This window comes from Caenorhabditis remanei, chromosome IV (assembly GCF_010183535.1).
Source record: "Caenorhabditis remanei strain PX506 chromosome IV, whole genome shotgun sequence".
Lineage (NCBI taxonomy): Eukaryota > Metazoa > Nematoda > Chromadorea > Rhabditida > Rhabditidae > Caenorhabditis > Caenorhabditis remanei.
The window spans coordinates 20,298,298-20,324,521 of NC_071331.1; the positions used below are offsets into that span (position 1 = coordinate 20,298,298).

Consider the following 26,224-nt stretch of genomic DNA (forward strand, 5'->3'; position numbering starts at 1 on the left):
ACTAGAACACCTGACGCAACCATGTTCCCGGAAAAGTTTAAACGGGCGGCTGCTCAATAAGCAGAAAAGTTGCTAGATAGCAAGTTTCCAGACAAAAAAATTTAGCAACTCGGCATATTCCCCATCAATCAAAACCTGAAATTTCTAAAACCAAAAACTCAAAACCGTTATGCCACGACAATAGCACCTTTCTTCTTCAAAGGACTAACCGCCGAAATGCATTTTCTCGAACCCATAAATTCGTCAAACTTTTCATGCCAGACAATAGCGACGGTAACCAGGAGCTTCTCTCTTTTTCAAAAAACTAACGGAAATGTATTTTCTCCAACCCATAAATTCGACAGTTCCCCCTATTCCGTCCACTCATAAACCTGTCACTGGCTGCTTAGTTACCTGCTTAGTAACCCATCCAGCAGCATCCTTTTTTTCAACTCTTCCTTTTATTTCTGTTTGAGAAGAAGCCCAGAAGCCCAAAATGCACAAATTTGTTGTAAATATCTAAACTTTTATTCAGCGCTTCGGAATCAAAGATTCCTTATATGCTCTCCTGTATTAATTTTCACAGACTATTTCTTTCTTTTTGTCTTCTTTTCTCAACATTTCCCATTTCCAGATTTCACAATTGTTCTCCTCATTGAATTGCTCATTTTTCTCGTTTTACTAACTGCCAGGCAGGGTTGGGAAATTCCGGGCCAGTCAGGGCCGAGCCGACTCGTCAGCTCCTGCCCGGCTCGGCCCGGGCTGGCCCGGATTCAAAAATGTGCACAATTTTTTCTCAATTTTCATTAAACAATAGTCAAAATTCTCCAATATTCTCGTACGCTTCAATTTTTATCGATGTTCCAAAAAATAGTCGAAAATTCGACTTTTTTGGAAAAAATTCAAATTTTTTGAAAATCACTCAATTTTCTACAGGAGCCGGGCCGGGCTGGGCCGGGCCGAGGAAAATTCTTCAGTCGGCCCGACCCGGCCCGGTCCGGAATTTCCCAACCCTGCTTCCAAGTGTTCATCATCTTGTTCTAGCCAATGTTCTTTTTCTACTACATATTTTCGTTTCGTTATTTTCTGTTCTCTTATAATCAATCTCCAATAACATTTTATTCAGATCTCAAAAAGTTTACCAACTGAATTCTTTCTTTGTACTGACTAGTCTGTTCCACTCCGCTCACTTGTCTGGAATAAAACTAAAAAAAACAGAAGAAAAAGAATCTTCAACAATGCGACCAATTATTTTACTCTGTCTTGCTGTTCTTGTATTGTGGACAGCTGGAGGTTCTAAAGGTAAGTGTCATTTCAGAATTCTGAAAAATAGGGGGAGTGCCAGGGAGGACTTTAAGGTTAGAGAAATTTGGCGCGGAAGTTCGGAAGCTAATAACTTTCTTCAAAAAATTGCGAAAATGTGTTTTTAAGAAACTTTATTCATGTCTTTTTTTTTCCTGATGATAAATTATTGAATATTAACAACAGTGAATTGCATTAGTTGTTCAATGATTCTGTGGATATCAGAAGATTCAAACATCAAAATTGATATCACATCAAAATTGATATCGATTTGGCCCCAAAAGCTTCATAGTTTGTAACTTAATTTTATACATACCTAATACATATTGTTGAAAACATCTAATAATGAGATGAGGATAAGATTTTTCTCACAGCGTGATTCCGAGAGTTGAATTCCTTTTTATGTCTGTCATCCAACACACTCACTTAAACCCTCAAATTTGAATATTCACGAGATTGGAAAACATAAGTTTTTGAATACGCATTCTTATCTTCTCGTAAATTAGGATGAAACTATTTTTTGATTCGAAAACCACAACATCTTTATTGAAAGTAGGACCAGGAGCAGAGCCACTTTGTGTTAGGTAGTAGCGACGTAACCAGAAGTTTCTCCTTTTCAAAAGACTAACCGAAATGTATTTTTTCCTCCACCCATAAATTCGTTAGTTTCCCTATTCCGTCCACTCATAAACCAGTCACTAATTACTTAGTACCCTGCTCAGTAACCCATTGAGGTACATCCCTTTTTTTCAGCTTATCTCTTCATTTCTTTTTGAAATGCAACGACTAGTTTGGTTTTTGTATTTATCTTAAAAGCTGTATTTGAGTTGCATGCAACTCCATTGTTCAGAGGGTCCGTCGGAGTGCAACTCTATTAGAAAGGCAATTCAAAGTCGGTGCACCTCTATTTTTCGTCGACGGATTCGCCCGACCTCGATACCCAACTATCTTTTGAATTTGTTTGATTTTATTAGTTTTAATGCCAAAATCATCAAACTGTAAAATACCAGATTGCGCCTGCTCTGTATTTTAGTATTTCTGTCTGTCTTAGGTACATTCTTGATGATTGCAATCATTTATTGGCCGGTATAGGAAAGAGAGTGACTTGTGGTCACCATCTTCCACCAGTGAATGTATAATATAATGCCGAATGTAAAGAGGAGATGTGTGTGCCTGCCCGAGGTTGTTTACACTACCGCGGGGCAGATGGTAATCAATCTTCTCAATCCAGAGATAGAACCCGAGGAAAAGGAAGAATAGACAGGACAGATTTTGGCCTGTGACAAAACCTTAACGAAAAAAAAACGGAGAACATCCTGAATTTCTATTGCACACTATGTTTTTAACATTAAAAATGCTGAAAAAGTAAGAGAGAGAACAGTTCGGAGTCAGTTAACGATGATATTAGAGAAATTTGTAAATCGCTGGAGGACAACTGTATTAGAGAAGCACCTCAATTAGAGGGGCACCTCAAATACAGTTTTTAAGGTACTTGTGTTTTTTTATTGAAGTTGCATGCAGATTTTGGTTAATTCTATGACCCTCTAGCACAATAGGTTTGTTTTGTACTTTCCCAAATGCTAATTGCATTTCAAAGTAGGTCGTGTGCACGACTTTCATAGATTCACGGTTTCTCACTTCTCACTGAAAATAATCCGATCAGTGTAACGTAACTATCTTTCTAATTTTCAGATGAACATCCAAACGAGAGAAACAAAATCAGAAAAATCAGTAAAAGATCTGCGAGCAACCTGGTACTAGAAATTGGAGCTTCAGGAGGAGGAGCAAAACCAGGATTCTCTGTAACTGGTCAGAGAACTAAGGATGAGACAGCAACCACGCCAAAGGAAGTGGGCTCAAGTGTTTCGACGACGACTGGTGGTAAGTGATGACAGAAGTTGATAGTCTTGAGGAAAATTAAAATATATCAAAACAGAGTTTTCAACGAGTTCTTAAATCTCTAAATCTAAGCTTAACATGTAATATTTTTAAATATAGTAGAAACAGTTAGAAAATGTTCACATTTATTTTTTAAAATAACCATTTATGTTCAGATTGGGTCTAGGCTGAAAAATAGTAGTTTTTTCAAATGTCTTCAGCACCAAAACTTGCCATGCAAATGCTGATGCCTCGCTCTTTTTTCCATCATCCGCTCCATTTAAGCCTCCCTTCGCAGTAGTATTATCTACTTTGTAGGACCAACCATTTGGGTACTTTGTGACATACCACTCATTATTCTCACAGACTACTCCGTAATAAGTAACAAAATCTATGATTGATGACAAAGTTAGGTCAGCTGTATGTGAGTCAAAATACTGAAAAGAGTTTTAAAAGGCTTGAACTTTTCTGAAAAGTAGGATCAAATTTTTACCACTGTATCTGATGCTGCGTTTTCGGGTTTTGTGATCTCCGTACGATCAAAGTTTGTAGCTATAAAGCTATAATAGCCAGTGCGACAAGTAACATTGCGAACACATCCCGGTCCTTCACTATATAAAGTGTTATTTGGATCTGAAGGATATGAAAATGGTACAGACCGTTTCTATTCTTATAAATCCTATACTGAATCATTGATATACATATATTTCAAAACTCACGAACAAAACGTTCAGACAAATCTGGACATGGACAAGAATCTTGACAACTAGTTGCTAGGCTGAGAATAAAAACAGAGCAGATCACAGCAAGAGATAAAAGTAGTTTCATTTCGGTGGGTTTAGTGTTGTTGGATAGTTGATTCCTCCGCTTTTATTTTGATATGCTAATTTTCTGAGGATGAATAATTGAATATTAACTGCAGTGATTTGCATAAGTTGTTCAACGATTATTTGGATATCAAAAGATTCAAACATCAAAATTTATATTAATCTGAAAAGAGAACAGTACAACTCGTTAGCACATACTCACGTCTAAAATTGTTGACAACTTCACATAATGAAATATAGTTTTCCTACAAATGTGATTATGAACCATATTTTCTTATCTTCTCGTAAATTATCCTACAATTATTTTTAGATTCGAAAACCACTACTACTTCATTGAAACCGAAGGGAGGCTCAAATGAAAACAGTTCCGAGGAGGAGCAATCTGAGTCATCTTCCAAATCAACAACTTCTGAAGAGACGCCTATCACAACAACACAAAGCCAGTCTTCAACTACAACAAAACCTGCTGAAACTTCCTCTCCAGTGATATCAACTACGACTACTTCTCCGAGCACTCTAGAAGGTGAGTATTGATAAAAGATGTTATGAGAGAAAATGAAAATGTTGAGAAGGAACTTGTTAAAAATCCGCCTAAGAATGTTCAAGATTTTTGTGTAGTTATTGTTGTATTCAAGGGACCGTAGAAATGCATTTACCTCAGAAATTACAGTCCATGTTATGGTAAACTTTAAAAAAAGCGTTTTCAGATTACACGACGACTCGTGCTTCCAGAACCTCAACTCAAGTCACCTCAGAGACCACTACTATGAAAACTACTGCGAGCACTCTTCAAGGTGGTGAAAGTTGATATGTGGCAGATGTTGAAATGACTCATTTTCCAGACTCCACTTCTACTACCTCTTCATCGAAACAACTCGAATCTGATTCCAATGAAAACAGTTCCGAGGAAGAGCAATCTACCAAATCAACAAATTCTGGAGCAAAGACTATCTCCACAACAAAATCCGCTGAAACTTCCTCTCCAGTGACATCAAATTCTCCAAACACTGAAGCTTCAACCCAAGGCACCTCAGAAACCACTACATTGGAAACTTCGACGAGCACTCTTGGAGGTAAGAGTTGATTTTAAAAAAATCCTGACAGATGCTGAAATGACTTAATTTCCAGATTTCACGACCACCAGTGCTTCTACTACCTCTTCATCGAAACAACTTCAATCGGAGTCCATTAAAAACAGTTTCGAGGAAGAGGGATCTTCCACATCAACAACTTCTGAAGAAACGACTTTCTCCACTACAAAATCCACTGAAACTTCCTCTTCAGTGACATCAACAATGAGTACTTCTCCAAACACTGAAACTTCAACCCAAGGCTCCTCTGAAACCACTACATTGCACACTTCGACGAGCACTCTTGGAGGTAAGAGTTGATTTTAAAAAAATCCTGACAGATTCTGAAATGACTTAATTTTTAGATTTTACAACCACCAGTTCTTCTACTACATCTTCATCGAAACAACTCGAATTGGACTTCATTGAAAACAGTTCGGAGGAAGAGCAATCTTCCAAATCAACAAGGAAGAGCAATCTTCCAAATCAACATTCAACCCATCGCACCTCTGAAACCACTTCATTGGAAACTTCGACGAGCACTCTTGGAGGTAAGAGTATTTTGATTAAAAAAATAGTATCCTGAGAGATTCTGAAATGCCTAAATTTCCAGATTCTACGACCGCCCGTGCTTCTACTACCTCTTCATCGAAGAAGCTTGAATCAAGCTCCAATGAAAATAGTTCGGAAAAGGAGTCAACTCTATCGTCTACCAGAACAGACACGGCTTCCACCAACAGCCCATCGTCATCAACGACTAAGCCACTTCCAACTACTCCACGAGTCACCACAACCACTAAAAAGGCGCCACTGACCATCTCTGAATTGGTAGAAAGTTTGGAAGAGGGAGTGGAGTACACGATAGACGGAGTGCAGATTGTGACCTGTCCGTCATACACAACAACTACAAAGACAACGAGTGGTACGCCAGCTATCAGTAGTAAATCAACCGGAACCTCTCCCACAACAGTCAAATCAACTTCTACTCCGAAACAAGGATCATCTGGTTCGTTGACAAAAATTAGGTTGTCGTATATTTAAACATTTATTTTCAGAAGCGACTACATCATCTGCAGACATGACGTCTTCAACATCTACTCGTCCAGGAAGTTCAGTCTCAGTTTCATCTCCCACTACCTCATCTGTATCTGCTTCTACGACCTCTTCCTCTCGTTCTCCCTATTCATCCGCCACGTCATCTTCCACAACCAAAAAACCAATTGATGGAATTGAAAAAGGAGAATCAAGGACAACTACTAACACCTTCAAGCAAGAAAATACTTCATCATCTAGCAGTCGTTCATCAGAGACCTTCACGACGGCTCCGGTTTCATCGATATCTTCAACTACAGGAACGAGCTCGTCAAGTGGAAGTACATCCGGAACTACTAGTCGATCATCATCATCTCCTTCTCCTTCTTCTTCTTCAAAGTCTACCACCACAAGCATCACGATCGACAAAGAGACTACCAGGGTGACCTCAACGACAACTGGCTCCTCAACACCAACTGATGTTACCGATGTCTCTTCGGGCTCCACTACTCCAAAAGTCCAAACTTCAGCATCTTCGACCAGTGAACAAGGCTCCCCTTCTACCAGTGCCGTCACCGCTATCTCTGATGCATCGACAGTTGTGACTGAGATCCAATCGACGACACCTGCAACTTTTCCCACTGATTTTTCACCGGAAACTAGAACTACAAGCTTGGAAACGTCTACAGTGCAACATCACTCATCTGACATCGTGAGCACCACCAAACATTCATCTGAGGGTACATCTTCAACGAGCAGCTCGGTGGACGAAGAATCTTCGAGAGGATCGTCGACGACATCTGAGACAAACCTGAGACATACTACTGAAACAGAAAATGAGGCGTCTAGTGGAAAAACCCAAAGCACCACACACTCTTCGGATAGTACCTTGACAACAGAAGAAACGTCGGATTCATCACTTCCGAAGACATCAACCAAAGCCACTGGATCTTCTGACGAGCAGACCGAGTCCACTGAAAGAGTCTCGAGCAATACTTCGACTACTTCGACGACCACGAGTGAATTAAAAACCGGTAAGCTTACATATCATCTTATTAGATGCGCAGTTTGTTTCTTCTTTCAGAAACTCCAACCACGTCTTCCGGAAATGTTTCCACTTCCTCTCAAACAACCAGTGCATCCACTACGGTAACCGGATCTTCTCCCGTTTCGAAAATTAAAGATTCATCGTTGGATGTGGCTAACACGACGACACCCATGAAGTCCACTCAGCCGACGCCTTCTGCAACGTCTGAGTCTTCTTCAGGAACCGAATCCACGAAAACTTCCTCGACTATTTCTGACGCGACGAGAGGGAAGACAAGTAGCACCACATCTACTCCAACATCTGTGAAGCCATCAATATCGTCAACAACTTCAATCATCTCCACTGACTCCTCTACAGTCACATCTTCTGTGAAGACCACGTCAACAGCTCAGAAGAGCCCAGAGACTACAGCTACCAGTCAATCGACGAAGGCTACGAGCTCTGCTCCTTCTTCGAGAGCTCCAGCTACAAAAGAGACCACCTCCAATTATGTGTCTTCCACCAGAACGGAGAATTTGAAGACAATATCATCTTCTCCAGCAACCACCTCCACCACTTTGAAACAAAGTTCCTCGAGTACAACAGCGAAACAGGAATCGACCAAGCCATCGACCACTCGTACTTCTCCGTCGTCAACGGTATCCTCCTCAATTGCTCCAAAGTCAACGAGCTCTCCAAAATCGACCAATTCGGTGCAGCCAGCCACAACTCGGAAGTCATCTTCTCCATCGTCTCCATCTACTCCGACATCTTCTCAGTCATCGACTCCGACTCGGACTTCTTCAGCGGTGAAGTCATCTCCATCGTTCTCTCAAACGTCTTCAACCCTTTCCACAAGTCCTCGATCCACCACCTCCACCACCTCAGACCCGCGATGCCGTCAACAATGTCCAGATGGATACCTTATTGGAACAAAGTATTGCTACCTGCTGTACCGTGGCTCGTCTCGAATCAACTCATACCAGGCCGCTTTGTCACAATGCAAGACCGTCGACCGTCAGACACTGGCGTCATTCGATAAGATCGAGAACAAGGCGGACATTCAAATGATACAACAGAGTGCTGCACTCAAGAATATTGACTGGATTTACACCAACGGAATGGGAGGATATGCAGAGAGGTTTAACAAGGCAGCGTCGGTTTACAGTATCTACAACCAAACAGTTGTCGGCACTCCAATCATCAAGACTGTTGGCATTTCGAAATCTGCGGAGAACATCTCGGCACTCTGTGTACTTCCACGTAAGTTTCTTGAATTCTAAAAATCAAAAAAAGATGATTTTCAGAGTACTGCAACCAGAACGAGTGCAACATTGGAAGACTCTTCATGGCGTACGGCTACTTCGAGAACTTTCGTCACAGTACTGACCTCCTCCACCCACAACAAACTGCCACTGTCACTTGCATCTATGGAAATCAGAAGTTCGCGACAGTGACGTGCAACAGTCTCGGAGCCATCTATCCCAGCCCGAGTCTGATCGATTGTGAGGAGAAAAAGTACATGAAACTCGAGGACACCACCAATCAGACAGTTGCCAATTGTGGAATGTGCTATCTGAGAGGAACAGAAGATTGTAAAGTTGTGGATGAGAAGGAGAAGACATTCAGATGTATCTGCAACAAAGACTACTATGTGAGTTGTCTTTAACTGATAGAATTAAAAAGTTCTTTTTTAGTTTAGATAACCTTTAAAAACTCGAATGTCCAAAAACACACTAAAACTTCTTTTAAAACACTTAGACATCCCTTGAAATCCCAGAAGTTGGATTTGAATATTTAGACGCAAAAAACATTTAGACGTCCATTCAACACTAAAATTTACTGAAAGTGTTCAAAGGACGTTTAAACGTTTTTTGGGACGTGTTGATAATTTTTGGGACGTTTAACCATTTCTGAATACTTTTGGAACCCCAAAAGACGTTTAAGTGTTTCAAGGGACGTCTTAGTATTTTTGGGACGTTTCAGTTTTCAAAAGACATTTAAACTGGAATAGAGCCAATCAAACTTAAACATTCCAGATGAGAACCTGCTGGAAGATGTTCAATCCGTGTAATGCGACTGTCTGTGGACCAAATGGAAAATGTGGATTCAATGGAACTGCGATGTTCTGCACATGTGGTTGGGGATGGACAGGAGAACGTTGTGACCAACTGTTAAAGGAAAAGTATAAGGGAAACAAGGGATACTCAACGACAGTCGGAGCAACCATCACTCTCGGAGGATTCTTGTTCCGAGCTCTCAAGGTAGCCTTCATCGGAATCACATTCTCGGAACAAGAAGATGTGAGTTTCAGGAAACTATTTTTGTTTGTGATTCAATTCTTCAATTTTCAGGATCCGCAAGACACCCACCAACGCTTCCGATCGTACCTAATGTCTGCCGCTGGAATCATCATGACACTCTTCAGTAACCCGACGGTGTTCGGAATCGACCAACCAACGTGCCGATTCTACTTCATTGCCCTCCACTTCTGCTACATCATGGGTTAGTTTATTTTTGGAAGTTTAAAAGAAGGAATGAATTCCAGCAATGACCCAGTGGGTTTGGGAGGGCTTCAACGTGAACCAAGTGATCCGATTCGTCCATGCAAATGAATGGGAACGGGATTGGTACGGAAACCGACCACTGGGAGTCCAACTGGCGCCTCGAATGATCGGAACAACTGTTGTGGTGTCCTCCTTCCTTCTCATCACATTCCAGACAGGATGGTATCGATTGGCTGCCGATTGGACCTGTGTCGGGGTCGTCTGTCAGCAGACAGTCAACATTTGGCTTCCCATCTTCTTCGGTGTCGGCGTTCTCGGAATCACCGGATTAGGCTTCTATGAGTGCAGCTTCCTCATCGAACGGTGAGTTTCAATAGGCCTCTTTTAATACATATTTCATCAATATTCTAGTCGTCGCCCACTTCTCGGATACATGATCGACATGAAGATAGAAAGAGAGTTGGGTCATGTCGTTGGCCGTCGTATCCAGAAGTGCAGGGACAACGATTTCATGGCTTTGATGGGTCTCGTGCTCCTAATCATCCAATGGATCTCCGTCATCTTCTCCTCCGATCGTCGAGATGACCCGATGTGGGGAATGTGAGTTGTCAGATAAGAGCTCATGGATTAGAAATCGTTGAATTTCAGCATCACCGTCGTCGCGGCTTCAATCTACTCGGCGTTTTGCGCCTTCCAGGAAATGATGACTTGTCCAGAGGTTACTTTTATCATGGGAAAACTCTTAACTGAATACTATTCCAGGACAAGGCCAAGTTTGTGGAATTCCTCCAACGATTTGCTCCTGACTTCTTCGCTCCAACGTACAACGAAACGACGATGTGGTCGATCTTCGAAGTGCGTCAGATGTTCAAATTGCCGAAGGAGGAAAGAGAAGCAGTGATGGAAGGATACCTGACGATGAATGAGCAGTTGCACCTGCATCATCGATGGAATCTCCGTCTGAATCACTTCTTGGGAGAAGAACTTGTCTCTGTGGAGCCAGATGACAAAATAAATGAGGCATTGCAAAGAGTCTACTTGGAGGAAATGAGACGGATAGAGGACAACAACGGAACCGAGGAGGAGAAACGGAGTGTTCAGTGAGTTTGATCGGCTCTATTCCAGTTTAGATGTGTCCTTTGAAAAGTTGAACGTCCTCAAACACACTTAGACGTCCCTTGTAACACATAGACGGCCATCAAAACACTTAGACGTCCCAAAAAACCTTTAAACGTCCCATAAAATGTTTGGACGTACTTTGAAATTCCAAAATATTGTTCTGAATATTTATACGTCCCAAAAAACGTTAAAACGTCCCATAAAATATTTAAACGTCCCTTGAACACTAAAAGTCACTGAAAGTGATCAAGAGACGTCTGAATATTTTATGGGACGTCTAAATGTTTTTTGGGACGTTTAAACATTTCTGAGAACTTTTGGGACCACAAAGGACGTTTAGATGTTTTGAGGGACGTCGTATTGTTTTTTGGGACGTATAAATATTAACAACTACATTTTGAAATTTCAAAGGACGTCGAAACATTTTATGGGACGTTTAAACGAATTTTCGATCTACTTTAGATTCCAATGAAATTTTTTGATCTACTCTAGATTCCGATGAAATCGATTTATTTTTCAGAGAAGCGTTCGCCGTGTACCATAACTCGATCCCATTCAAAGTAACACCGGATGCCGGAGAACTGGAAGGACGACTGGAATTGGTGACACTAGCCTCAGAGGATCCCAAATTTGGAATTCGACTCGCCAAGTTCTTCATCGTTCCCGAATTTCATACGTTTCAACCAGAAGTACCCGCACCAGGACAACCGTATGAAAGATGGAGAGAGACGTTACACGAGAGGAGATTTTATCAGAATTTAGAAAAGGTCCGTTTGGATTAGAGCGAGTTTTCCATCTTCTTGAATTTAACAATTTTCAGGACATATACCTGATTACCCGTCAAGCAGCTCATGAACAGGCTACATTCATCAATTCGGCGATTCTCTTCTCGGTCTATGGCAACAATGTCGCGAGATGAAAACGGTGGCGTTGAGTGATAATTTAGAATTTAGAGTGAATATTGATACTGGTTTTAATAAAGGGTGTAGATGTGAAGTGTTTCTTTAATTAAACGTTGAGAGCAGGCTTATGCGGAGAATACTATTCTCATAAGAAATCGAAATCGAAATGAATTAAGCAACTACAAACTACAAAATCTTATGAACCGAGTATTTTACGCTCCAGTGTTCACTGTTTCGAAATTTACTGTTTCAACAAAAATTTAGTCTGGTTTTTAAAGTGATTGCATAAATTTGATTAGACGAAACAAAAATTAAAAAGTGTCTGTATTGAATTCAAAAATGTATACTTGTCAAGGTCCGGCCCCGCCCGGCAAGGCCTCCTGAAAAACTTTCGAAGACCCGGCCGGGCCGGGCCGAACTTTCTCTTGACCCGGCCCGGCGAAAATGTTAGATGATTTTTCTGAATCGTTTCTAATTCTGAATGATAGACCAAAATTTGACTTTTTCGCAAAAACAAATTTGAAAAAATTTGAAATTTGAACTTTGGCGCCAAACACCCGGGCTTTGAAAAGAATGAATCAACCCTAATTCATAATTCCAACTCTTCATTTCACAATTTCAAACTATTTACTTTTTCTTCGAAACAGTGAAAAATATCTGTAATTATAACGAGAGATTACATAGAAAAAGAGTGAGACAGATAGGGAAAGTTTAAATCAAATTGAATAGACTAACTGTGTTCACTCACTAAATTTTGAAAAAATCTTAAACAAATATAGTTTTTTAACTAGGATAGTTGTGTTATTGCCATCATTTTCGATAATTTTGAACTATTTCCCATTGCTTATTAGCACGACACGCTTCTTGATGCCGCGCTCTACCAAAACTCAAGACAATTGTGTGCGAAATAGAAAGACTCAGAGAAAAAGAGAAATTCCTCAAAATGATTCCGGTGGAGCGCCGTTGTAAGAACAGTTGTGAGATACTATTTATTGCAATTTTCGAAATTTGAAATTATTCACGTTTCCTTTGAAACTGTAGAAAATCTAACTTGCCTATTCAACTTTATGAGGTCAGTCTTCTAGAAATTCCCCGCTTAAAATATCTCAAATGTTAAGGAAACATCTTGAACTATATAACTTGTTTATGAAACAATGAAAAATGAAATAGTAGTTGTATCGGCTAGATTTGGAAAAGTTTAAAAAAATACGATTTCGAAGATTTTTGATAACATTTTTAGAAGCAAACATTAGATTGGTTTGTTACGCACGGGCATTGCGAGGGGAAAATTTCTGTTTTTTGGTCCAACTTTGAAGAAAATTGGTTCAGTAGGGAGGGCGGTAGGATCGGCGACATACGGACAAACACAAAGAATCTGGTATTTGTTAATAGTAAAAATCCTTCTCAGGTTCAGTTTCATTATGGGTCCATAATTATGATTGTGTTATCATTAGAAATGCGTTCGTTCAAATTATGAACTTCACTCTTACGATTATCTCATTTATCTCATGAAAATTCACTGTTTCAACGAACTTTCGTTATTTTAGAAGTCAGTTGACATTGATTAAGTTTTTTTTATTGACGTAAGCATCGTATAACTATTATTGCACCATCTAATCTGTTTAAATGGAAGCAAATATTTATAACCATTAATGACGTCACGTTTTTGAATCCGAGTTAAGCTAGTAAATGAAATGGAGAAACATTCTCCAGAGAATAATTTCAAGATTTTTTTTACTGTTTCAGATATATCTTAATTGAAATATGTACAGTACCGTTCAATAAGTTTGACCGTTTTCAGTTGAAATTGTCCAACTTTGAGAGTGTGGAATGGTAATTCTGATTGTCACACCTAATAGGTTTTTACTGGACCCTACAGATCGAAAGTAGTGCACCATTTTTGTAGTTGACGACTTTTTTGTACGAGCACTTCCTAGTATGTAACCTATCGTCAAAGTAATTTCTCACTCAAATCGACCAATTTTAGTGCAAAGTCGTGATATTTTTGAGCTGCCTTCTTAAAGTGGCCATAACTCTCTAGGAAGTGTCCGTACAAAAAAGTTGTCAGCTACAAAAATGGAGCTCTACTTTTGATCTGTTTGATCCATAAAAAGTTATTTTGTGGGGACAGTTAGTTTTACTATGACACACTCTCAAAGTAAGGCATTTTCAACTGAAAACGGTCAAAGTTCGTTTCCTAACATTTTTCTGTTTCATTAAATATTATTCAAATTTCCAGTTAATTGTTATTAATCCAAAGTGGACATCTACTGATTTATTTTTTTTTTCATTTTCACCGATTCTTAAAATAATGGTCAGAATTTTAATAGATTAAAAGTTCTAGTTCGCGATTCTGGTTTTTCTGAAACATAAGCATTTTCAGAACTTATTTTCTTGAAAAAGTGTGACACGAAATTTTGTAAAAAACAAACCAAGAAAAAAAGGAATTGTGAAATTATTTTGTCCGAGAGGACTACACGGTGGGGAAAATTCGCATGGGAAAACTCTTCCACGCAAGCACTTTTTGAACCAGGAAAACGGGAATTTAGAGCGTTTAGAGCGATTTTCAGCACATGCTCCAATGATGAAAGTTACTCAGAATTTTCTGAAGTATCAGAATCTCAAATAAAAAATATGACTACAGTCCTCCTTTATGATAATTGAATAACAATGAGATAATCTCAACCGGTCAATATATAAAAAAGAAATGACAAAAATTCATCGGAACTCTCAATTTTCTAGGAGGAAATTACAAAATTTGGAGAAAACTTCCAAGTATTTGAAGTGGTTGATTAATCATTTTCTCTGAAACTGAAAGCTTTTTTTTAACAAACAGGTTAGTAATTATAATGATTAACTCCGATCCAGTTTTTTCCTGTCTTAAAGAATTATTAACCCTTGCTACTGGTTTTTGCTTAAAATGCAGAAGGAGATAGAAAACACTTGAAACAGTGAACTTTCTGAAAATGAATGTTTTGATCCCATCATGTGGTTTAATGTTTCTTATGAAACTTAAAGTTTCCTTGAAATTATTTTTTAGCACTTTGGCAACCAAATCCATTTTGAAACAGCAAACAACTTCCCTCGAAAACCAAACAGATTTGCTCTCTGGTTCCTAGCACTCGAATAAAACACATAAACTTAATTCAATTATTTTATTCACTCACAAAACAATAAAATTCATCTCAGTGGTAATAATACAATTTTGAGTTGTTTTGAATCGGTAATCTATACCGGAAATCAATAAAAATAGTAAAAAGAGAAGAAAACGAAATATTGATATAGACTAGCTCTTTCACTACACAATGGAGCCATGTAGATCCAATTCTTCAGTGATTTTCAGACTTTTTTGGGAGAGAATTTGGAGAAGAAGACGGTGGAAACGATGGATCGTCCTCTCGTTGCTCGCTTTGAACTTCTGCAATCCGAGTTCCACGTCATCTGATTTGAGATCATGCATGTTGGTGACTTCTAGATTAAATCCAAGTTGATAGACAATGAGAGAAGAGATCTGGAAGAGTAAGAATTCGTAAATTGGTAGATCTGAAACAGAAAACTGACCTTCTAGAAGAACTATCTAGAGAAGGGAGCAGAAGAGCATCCAGTGAAGAAGTTTGGATTAGAACTAAAGTTTCTCTCTTCGTTTTGTTTCGAGAAGAATAGTTCCAAATCATCCAACGTGGCAACACGTCATTTCGATTAGTAAGAAAGATATGGTAGGGCAAGTTCACGGTGTTATTTTTTCGTAATTGCATTGTGAACCAACCCAATCACATTGCGTTCGAACTTTACAGAAACAGAAAATAATTTCATTTTCACGGTCTCCTACACGTGAAAAATTTTATTAATTTGCACGTCGTCTGCGTCTCTCACTGTGATTTTTATCTCTTTATAAACGTAACTTCAAGCTATCTGGTGACTTGGAAAAAGCAGGATTTTGATTGATTTTTATGAAAAGTAGATGGAGTAAGACATTCCCAGCATTTTCATATATGAATCATATTATTCTGCCGTCTATGGAGCTCATTATCTCTTGTGTAATCGAATGGAGTGTTTTGACCCATTTTCGGAGATGTAGTCTACTTTTCGTTCAAAATTGGATAGAATATTGTTAATGAAGGCTTCCGTAAGCAGTTTGTAAACCGAAACCGTTCAGAAAAACATCAGATGGATGAAAAAATTAGGAATTCAGTAGATAATATGATGATTTTCTACTGCCGATGACCTAATTACGATGTATTTCAAAAATCGCTTGCCATGAGTTTTTAGAGAATCTGAAATTAATCAGTTTGCATCTTGAAATTTTGATTTTAGGCAAAAACTGAAAAAGTTGATTCAAAAATACAATTTCAGTACAAAAATACGATCTTTTCGTACTTTTTGGCAAATATCTTGAAAACAAAGTAAAAAATCAAAAAACTGGCCCCATGCGAAGTTTCTAAATTTTATTCTGATTCGAATGAGCCATAAATCGAGAATTTTCGTTGAAAAATAAAAAAGTAGATGCATATATAAGAATTACTACTCAGTCGAAGGAAATTCTTAAAACTAGATCAACTTTTTTATTTTCCAATGAAAATTCTTCATTGACGGCTCATTAAAATCAGTATAAAATTTAGAAACTTTGCAAGATGCCACATTTTCGAAGTTTGACCTAATTCTTGAGAAAAATCGGAAAATGTACAGAAAATTTGCCATTTTGAACTGACATCGAAAATTGGGATCTGCTTTTTTGGTTTTGCTCCAGGAAGATTCATTCCACTTGAATAATCAGATCAAGAATTTCTACAACCCCATGGAAACAGTTTTTAATCAAATGTCGTAATTAGGTATACGGTACCTAATTACGACATTTGCCTCTCCCTGAGAGGCAAATGTCGTAATTCTCAGGTGACTGAATATTGGTTGAGAACGGAGTGTATAGGAACATAAAAAGATTTCCAGACGGTTTTTCAGAGCTAAACGATCACTAACAACTTGTTCAACATAATTATAGCGCATGAACAACAAATAGTCGATTACATTTCTCAAATTCGGTCAAGTTTCTCAGTTTTTCTGTTTCTCGTTCACTGGCTTCCAAAGCCTAAGTTCATATTACTGTTGTATATCAAAATGTAGGGATTTTTTTCCTCTATTCGTTTTGAAAACTTCCAGTCAAGTTGATACTTTTTCTTGAAGCTAGAGCGTTCTAAACAATTGCCCTACTTTTTTCTCAAAAATAGCCAAGGACAATACTCAGCGTGAAAGGTCAGATGATGTGGAAATTTATTTAGAATTTTTTACGCGTAGGAAACCGTGATTTTGAGAAAATGTTTCTGTTTCAACAAAGTACGAAATAAAGCTTTCGTTGACAGATCAATCAGTTACTCATAAGATACTTTTTTGATAATTGGAAAAAAAGTAAAGGTTGAAATTGAAATAATATTTTTAGAATCATCCTAAATTAGTGGGATTGTATATCTTGTATCCCAATATCAGAAACAAATAATTTGAAACATAACTTTTTTCGAGTTTCTTACTAGAACTTTCTGTTTCGAACAACTTAAATATAAGACGTAGGCTAAAAAGGAGTTGATTATTTTTCCAACTTAATACACGTTATTTCTTCTGATTCTAGCCAAAAATCACTACCTTCAATTCAATTGCTAGATGATCAAATTTCTTTGAAACAGGAAAAAACTGGGAATTTCTCGCAAAAAAATCAGTTTCAAGGGAATGGAAATTGCAACTCGCGAATGAATTGGATGAGATACCAAAATAATAAGATGATAAAATCGAAAAGATAATTTCTTAAACTATTGTATTCTCTCTTCGAAGACTCAGCGTACAACTCACTGGCGTTTTTGGAGATTGTCTGGAAAATAAAAATTGGAAATTTTACTGTTTTACGGGAAGCTTTTCTATATTCTGAGATTTATCAATACATTCCGTATATTGGATGTGATGCTCGAAAAATAACTTTTGAAACGGAAGAAATTGTAGAATAGCTTATTCATTGGAACTTTAAAAACAGTTTTTCCATTTACTGAAGTTTTCCACTTTACGCACATCCGGCAACGGACTGATTAAATTTCAAATTTTTATAAAAGTTTCTATATTTTATTGAAACAGTTACTTTTTTTTCGGCTCCTCTTCTTTCAAATACACTTATTATAACCAAAGGCTGGTCAACATATTTCATAAAATTCGGTGGAAATTTGTTGAATTGGGAGTCAAGAAGAAAAGTTTTGAATAAGAAGTTAATAGTGTTCACAAATTGTTTAATTTGTATAATTTTTTTTTGAAAAACGGAATTTTTAAATTCACGGAAGGTTTTTAGTTTTCGATCAGCAAACAACTACCTGATTGGATTTTTTTTGTTTTTTTAATATTTAATATTTTATTAAAACTGTAACTATTTTCAAATTGATTAGTATATTTATACCTCTGCGGTTCTCATAATTAGATTACTTACTTCTAGTAAACACCGTCAATCGCACAAAAATGAATTCTAGATTATATTTAGAACATTTTCAAATTAAAAAAATTATGTTTCAAATATTTTTCAAATGCCTGCGGTAAATAACTTTTTCACTAATATTCTTCGAAACGAAAATTAGCATGCGACCCTGTTGAAGAATTCAATTCAATTCTAGACACAACGATAATGTTTACCGTTTCAGAACTGTCTCGGTTAGTTTCAATATAACTGGAAACCATTATAGAAATTACTAATATCACTTTTATGTTACCAGAACTCACCTCGAATTAGCCAATTGATACAGTACTGCAATATCCATGACAATAGTTAGAAGAAATGGGAATGCATAGGTGATGAATGCCTCTCCGATTGCAAGGATACGGTAGCCGAAGTCACTGAAATAAAGGGACTGCAAGAGAGTCATTTTTACTGTTTCAAAATATTTTAATTTTTGAATTCTTCTGGGCAAGTTTTGATCTTTGCGAAAATTAATTTCCGTTTTGAAAGTGGATAATTTGAAACTAACTCCGGTATTGTTGTCAAGCTGTGTACTCAAAACATTTTCTGCTTCGAAAAAAGTAAAAGTTATGTTTTAATTTGTGATCAGTCCGAAATGCGCATCCGCGCAATAATAAATAAATAGTGATGTTTGCTGATATTTACTGTTTCAAATGGATCAATGAATCTAAATTTCCAGCAAGCATTGAAGTTATATTAGTCCGTTTTGAGAATTTATCAATGTTTTCAAAGTCTGTATCATTACATGAATGATTTTATATTCACTGTTCCAAAAGTTTCACTTCAATAATTTTAAACGGCGATTAGAAAAATATTAACGGGATAAGAAAAATTAACGGGGAAACATCATGGGAAGGTACAATTAGTTAGTAATTACAGGAATTTAAAGTGAGAAATTTAGATACATTCAGTGTTGTTGAGTTTGGATGAGAAAACAGGCATCCAAATTATGAAATGGAAATTTTTATTCAAGATCATCTATACAAGAATTATATAGAAGAGCAAACGGTGCCAACCGTACAAAGTCTATTACGCTTAATAATCTGAGAACTAGATTTCAGATTTCTTTGAAACTTTTCGTTCAAAAAGTTTTCAAATTTTCCTGTTTCAAAAAGATGATATTAAAACAACGTTTGAACAATGTCTAAACATTCCAAAAAAGTTCAAAATCAATTAATTTCAGCTTTAATGTATTTTTCATTTTTCCAAATAGACCGATGACTGTTAACAAAAACCAAAAAATAATTTGAAAATAAACGGAGTTTTGTCTGATTTTGTGATCACTGGTATAATTCAACAATTAGTCAAATCAAAACAATAATAGTTTTCTTTTATCAATAATTCTGAAAAAAAACAGCACTTCTGTTTTTTTTTCTGTTTCAGAGAATATTTATCAAATTTCTAGTTAGTTGTTATTAATCCAAAATGGCCATCTACAGTTTCTGTGAAATTTTCTTATTTTTTGCTGATTCTGATAATATCGGTTTAAATTAAATATATTCTGGCATTTCCTAGAAAAATCCTTATTCAAAGTTCATTTTCGCACTAATTTTGAGTGTAAAAATTTTCTGTTTCAGATATTTTCTAACTTTACTGATAGACTTGCCAATCTGCTCTTGATAATCTGAAGTCTGTATTTACACTTTTGAAACAGAACATTTCATGAAATCATCTCAATTACTGTTTCAATTGAATATCAAAAAAACATACTGAAATGGAATGACATTGGTAACTGTTTTGATTTAAACCCTGTCTGAAAATTTAGATTTAATAGAAAGACTCTTTGAAACTGAAAGAAAAAAACAGAAAAGTATGAAGTGTTTTGAGTCAACTGAGTTTTCGATAAAAAAGTGAAACATTTTTTGTAGTTTTTTTCAAGTTTTGTTACTGTAGATAATTGATATTCAATAGTTTTTGGTTTGATCAGGTATACTCCTCATAATTAATGCAATGAGTTTGACAAAATCCTGCAAAAATGTATTTATAGTTTGAAACAGTCCACTTCTCGTACCATAGAGATCGCATCAGAAAAACTCAAACTTTCATTTTTCTCAATGGAAACAACTGATTTGGAGAGGAATGAAAACATCAAGTATTCAAAGCAGTTAATTTATTAATCACTTTTCTTGAAACAGAACATTTTTTTGAAAAGCGAAACTAATCTGAGAGTATGTACTAATATTGCAAAAGACAGAAGAAATAAAAAATTTGAATGGTACACTTTTATGAATACATGGAGATTGGGGAACAAAACAAAACAAAATTCTAGAAAATCCGAAATCAGTTTCTTGAAACAGCAAAAAAACTTTGATCCAAGTTCAAAAAAGAGTCCCCAAACTGATAGGCTATCTGGTTCTCAAACCGACTTACTCTCTGGTTCGCACTCAAATAAAACACATATAAAATACAAAAACTTAATTCAATTAATTTATTACCTAATAATAGAAGAAATAATACAAATCAGAGTTGTTTTGAATCGGTAATCTATACCGGAAATCAATAAAAATAATAAAAAGAGAAGAAAACGAAATATTAATATAGACTAGCTCTTTCACTACACAATGGGGCCATGTAGATCCAATTCTTCAGTGATTTTCTGTTTTTTTCGGGAGAGAATTTGGAGAAGAAGACGTTGGAAACGATGGATTATCCTCTCGTTGCTCGCTTTGAACTTCTGCAATCCGAGTTCCACGTCATCTGATTTGAGATTATTCATGTTGGTGACTTCTAGATTAAATCCAAGTTGATAGTCAGTGGAGAGAGAAATCTGGAACCGTGAGAATTCGTAAATTGGTAGATCTGAAACAGAAAACTAACCTTACAGAAGAACTTTCTAGAGGAGGGTACAGAAGAGCATCCAGTGAAGAAGTTTGAAGAGAAACTGAAATTTTCTTTTTGATTTGTTTCGGGAAGAATAGTTCCAAATCATGCAACGTGGCAACACGTCATTCCAATGAAAAAGAAAAATACGGTAGGGCGAGGTCACGGTGTTTTTTCCTTTTTCACAGTATTGACGTTAAATTTTATTCTGTTTCCAGAAAAAGCATTTTGATTCGTTTTTTACCCCAACAAATTAGTCAATCATCATTCTAAGCGCAAGTCGGGTCGCATTGTAAGCCAATCCAATCGCATTGCGTTTAATTTTTTTGAAACAGAAAATAATTAAATTTTGCGGATTTGAAGCTCTGTTTCAAAAGAATACGAAACAAAGGTGTCACTTCAATCAGTTATATTCGAATAGAATTCTGAAGGTTTTTTGATAGTTGGAAAAAAGTTGAGGATAAAATTGAAATAATATTTTCAGAATCATCCTAAATTAGTGGGATTGTTTATCGTCCACCCTGATATTACAAACAAATAATTTGAAACAGAACTTCTTTTTTTCGAATTTCTTATTAGAAGTTTCTGTTTTAAACAACTTAAATATGAGGCGTTGGCTATAAAGGAGTAAATGGGTACTTTCTCTTTTCTTTCCAACAGAAAACACGTTACTTCTTCTGAATTTAGCCAAAAATCATTACCGTCAATTCAATTGCTAAATGATCAAATTTCCTTGAAACAGGAAAAAACTGGAAATTTTTCTCAAACAAAATCTGTTTCAAGGGAATAGGAAATTCTACTCCCGAATGAATTGATTGGTTGATTGATTTGCTTGTTTTGAAAAGTGAAGTTACCGTTTTGACAATGCTTCCTTCACGTAGTTCAATGAAAATCACCACTGCAAATAAAAAACTGGAGCCACAAATTTATCACTGAAATACTAGCAGAAAAAATTAAAATTAAAAATGATGAGATCACAGGAAAAAAGTGAAAAAAGCAAAAAAGTCAAATAGATGATTGTTTAAAACATTGTTAGAACTCACTGGCATTTTTGGAGGCTGTCTGGAAGAAAACCTTTATTTTAATTTCACTGTTACATAGAAAGTGTTTCTATATTCTGACATTTATCAATACATTCCGTGAATTGGCTGTGAACCTTGAAAAACGACTTTTGAAACGGAGGAAATTGTATAATAGCTTATTAATTGGAACTTTAAAAACAGTTTTTCCATTCACTAACGTTTTCCACTTTACGCACATCCGGCAACACATTTAAACTTTAATAAGAGTTTTTGAATTTCATTGTAACAGTAAATCTTTTCCAATTAAATCAGATTTAGATTTCTTAAAATTCGGTGGGAGTTTTGTTGAATAAGCAGTCAGGATAACTTTTGAAACGGGAAAATAGCTGCATAGCTTTTTTAGTTTATAGTGTTCATAAATTGTTAAAGTTGTTGAAATAATTTTTTCAGAAACGGAAGATTTTCAGTTTTCGTTTAGCAAGCAACTACCTGATTGAATTTTCAGTTTTTTCTGAAAACTTTTAACATTTTACTGAAACTGTAATTTTTTCAAATCGATTAGTATATTTATACTCATGCGGTACTCATAATTAGATTTAGTATTTCTAGTAAACAAAATCAATCACCCGAAAATGAATTCTAGTATCTTTAGAACTTTTTCACTCATATTCCTCGAAACGAAAACTAGCATGCACCCTGTTGAAAAATTCAATTCAATTCTAGACACAACGATAATGTTTACCATTTCAGAGCTTTCATATAGCTTCTTCAAATTTCTAAAACTTTGATAGTTAGTTTCAATATCTTTCGAATTTCTTTTAACAATTATACTAATGCCACCTTTTTTGTCGCCAGAACTTGTCTCGAATTAGCCGATTGATACAGTACTGCAATATCCATGACAATAGTTAGAAGAAATGGGAATGCGTAGGTGATGAATGTCTCTCCGATTGCAAGGGTACGGTAGCCGACGTCACTGAAATGAAGGGAACTTGTGATGCGATAGAGTTTCTTAACAGTCTCGGGATATCTTACAATTAATTTCAGAATGATTCTGGCGAGTTTTGATTAGCGCGAAATCAAAACTCTTTTCAAAGTGGATTATTGGAAACTTACATTGGTATTGTTGTGTAATTTACTGTTTCGAAAAAAGTAAATTGTATTTTTTAATTTGTGATTAGTCGTTCCGAAATGGCCATCCACAGAATAATCAATAGTGAAGACTAATATTTATTGTTTCAAATGAATTTAGATTTCAAACAAGCAGTGAAGTTATTAGTTTGTATTATGTAGGAATTCAACACGGTTTCCAAAGTTTCTGTTTCATTACATGAACGTTTTTACAAAATTCACTGTTCTAAAATGTTCATTTTTATAACTTCCTGTTCCGTTACAAATTCTTCAATTAATAAAAAATCGACACTGTCTGTATGTTTTTTACAGTTTCTAATAAATAATATAATGCTTTCAAATCAGACAGGAGTATTTCACAATTTGTAACGACTTTTCCTTTCCCAATATTTGGCTAATTGATCCAAAAGGATCATTCAATAATAGCGTATATTTACAGTTTCAGAAATCTATACAATCTTAAATGAATGAACTATTTATTTGGTAAAGGACAATCCTCTTATACGACAACCGGTAAAGGATAGAATCAACATGATGAGGGATATATTTACTTAGTAATCGCTGGAGTTTAAAGTAAGAAATTTAAACAAATCCAATGCTGTTATCATGAGTTTGAAATATAAATAAGGCATCCAAATTATGTGACTGTAATTTTGAATTCTAGAACAATACCATATCATTTTTAATAATCTGATAACTAAATTTCATATTTATTTGAAACAGAATTTTTCATTCTAAAATGTTCAAATTTTCCTGTTTCAAGGATATTGAAAAACTTTAAAACAATGTCTAAAGTCTCCAAAAACCTACCATTTCAAAAATTTAATTTCTTGTCTCAATTTATTTTTCATCAGTCCAAAACGACCGTTGACTGTTAACAAAATCCAAAAATAATTATGTACTGTTTCAAGATTTGTAGTTTTTCAAAATAACGGGATTTCGGTTAATCTTGCGTTCAAAGCTGGGATTCTACAATCGCTTCAAAACAACACAAATTTTGTTTGATCTATCATTTCGAAAAGTAGAAACTTGTTTTTACGGTTTCAGATCATTCTTAATATTTCGTTAAATTAAGTTAATGGGTATATCATTCGTCAATCCCAATGCCTTCTGTCAAAATTTGTTCTGTTTCAGAAAATATTATTTAAATTTATAGTTAGGTGTTATTAATCCAAAATTTCCATCTTTTCTTTCTGGGATTTATTATTATTATTTTTACTGATTCTGATTATATTGGTTTAAATTTTTTAAAAATTCTAGCATGTTTAACTTTGTATTTGTAAGAGAAATCCTACTTCAATGTCCATCTCACAACCGTCGCAGTAAGTTTAAGTCTGAAATTTCTCTGTTTCAGACATTTTCTAACATTTTACTGATACATGTCTTTCTAATCCAAAGTGGGAAGCTACTGAGAAATCAATTGAAAAAATCTTTGAGTGTAATTATAGTTTCGTTGTTTGACATTTTTTAGTATTCAAAAACCGATTTGTGTTACCTTAATGAAAATCTGAATAAATCAATTGAATTAAAGAATCGAGTAGAACTTGAAAATTGTACTTTCATTATATTTCTACGGAAACAGAATATTTCATGAAAAGTCATTTCAATTTTCTCAATACAGTTTCCTAACTTGTTTGTGATTTCAGAAAATTTACTGTTTCAACTGGACTTCAAAAACACATATTAACTCAATAAATGTTTTCCTTTAACTAATTTGTCTGTATGTTTAGTTTCAATATATAGACAGTTTGAAACTGACTGTGAGAAATGAAGACTATGAAATGTTTTAAGAATTTTTTGTAGTTTTTGCAAGCTTTGTTACTGTAAACAGTTGTTATTCAAAATGAAAAAGTCAATTTTTTTTTATTTTAATTATAATAATAATATAATTTTTGATTTGATCAGGTAAACTCCCGAATAAATTATTTCTTTGATGAAGGGCATTCCATATACGACAAGCGGGATACAAAAAATTAACGTGGAAACATGATGGGAAAATAAAATAATTAAGTAGAACCAAAGCAAAGTTATGTCATTCTGGTTAAGCTCTATTTCTTTGCAAAAAAACATCATGAGATTAAATAGATTTAGTTGGCAGAGTTGTGAAATTAGTGAATGTTTTCAAAGAGAACTCTCATTGTTTATCATTGGAGAAACTAGTCATTCACTAATTAACTTCTATCACATAAAATTGAAGAAACATAATTTTTTGATACTGATTCTTATGTAATGGATAGTAGCAGGTGTCGTGAATATTTTGATTAAAAAAATACAACCCGGATTTCAAGATGAAAGACTGAGATCATTTACAGATCAGAGACAACGATTTGGCACTCCGTTGGGTTAGTACAGATACGGTAATAATACAGTTTTTACGGAATGTAATTTTGGGTTAAAAAAAATATATTTCGTAGTCTCTTAGCCATGTTTGGTTTAGGAAATTTATGGAGAATTTTCAAACAGGAGAAGCGCCCTTCTAATTGAGACGCTCTCTGACTTCCGCTTTGAATGATTGTGGCGCACCAACTACTTTGAATTGAGGATTCTAGTGAGATTTGCTCAGAGAAAACGTTCTGGTACAAAATTGAAGACTTGATAGGTGTAAGATAAAGTTTTTCCGGTATACATGGTGGCTTCTCACTCTTTCGAACACGTTTTCATCTTCTTTTTTTATTTTTTCTCCCCTGACCCCCTATCAATAATTAGAACAAAAAAACAACAGATGTCGTAATCCAATGTGAACATGTCAATCTCACTCTCTTTGTCTATTGTTTGGGTCGATTGTTGTCACAAATACCACCTGCCATGTTATCTTCTTGAGAAATCGGACCATATACAGTGCAAATTCCCCGCCCCCTGAAGATATGAGGTTGGTTGATACATTCAGTTGTTCCTTTCAATTCCCTTCCGAGTAGTTCTCTTTTTGGGCTCTCACTGTTTCTAATTGCATTCGACCTATCTTGAAATACTCTGTTTTTCAATATTTCCAACCTCGGAATCTTTGTTAATTTCTTATCAAATTTTCTGAATATGATATGCTTCACTGTTTGTCGATATCTCTTATAAAAAGAAATTTACGCAATTTTTCAAATTATGAGACTGACGATCTAGGGCTGGTATTTTCAATATT

General features: G+C 35.7%; 3 protein-coding genes across 3 annotated transcripts; 1 reads left to right on the top strand and 2 right to left on the bottom strand.

The window, feature by feature from the left end:
* Positions 1-1,217: 1,217 nt before the first annotated feature.
* GCK72_015371 (uncharacterized protein) lies at positions 1,218-11,660 on the top strand (the record flags this gene model as incomplete). The annotated part of the gene is made up of 19 exons (XM_053730820.1): positions 1,218-1,281; positions 2,974-3,162; positions 4,297-4,509; positions 4,694-4,780; positions 4,829-5,059; positions 5,115-5,366; positions 5,422-5,607; positions 5,670-6,062; positions 6,112-7,122; positions 7,173-8,378; positions 8,423-8,769; positions 9,155-9,418; positions 9,470-9,620; positions 9,664-9,985; positions 10,034-10,222; positions 10,271-10,340; positions 10,385-10,722; positions 11,262-11,508; positions 11,562-11,660. 19 exons carry the CDS (start codon positions 1,218-1,220, stop codon positions 11,658-11,660), a joined length of 5,859 nt encoding a protein of 1,952 aa, XP_053585592.1.
* A 3,281-nt stretch (positions 11,661-14,941) lies between these two features.
* Positions 14,942-18,527, bottom strand: GCK72_015372 (uncharacterized protein; the record flags this gene model as incomplete). The annotated part of the gene is made up of 3 exons (XM_053730821.1): positions 14,942-15,154; positions 17,479-17,497; positions 18,385-18,527. 3 exons carry the CDS (start codon positions 18,525-18,527, stop codon positions 14,942-14,944), a joined length of 375 nt encoding a protein of 124 aa, XP_053585593.1.
* Positions 18,528-20,675: 2,148 nt separating this feature from the next.
* Positions 20,676-22,722, bottom strand: GCK72_015373 (uncharacterized protein; the record flags this gene model as incomplete). Its single annotated transcript, XM_053730822.1, has 3 exons — positions 20,676-20,888; positions 20,939-21,002; positions 22,706-22,722. The coding sequence occupies 3 exons, from the start codon at positions 22,720-22,722 to the stop codon at positions 20,676-20,678; spliced, it is 294 nt and encodes a 97-aa protein (XP_053585594.1).
* Between the last annotated feature and the right edge of the window lie 3,502 nt (positions 22,723-26,224).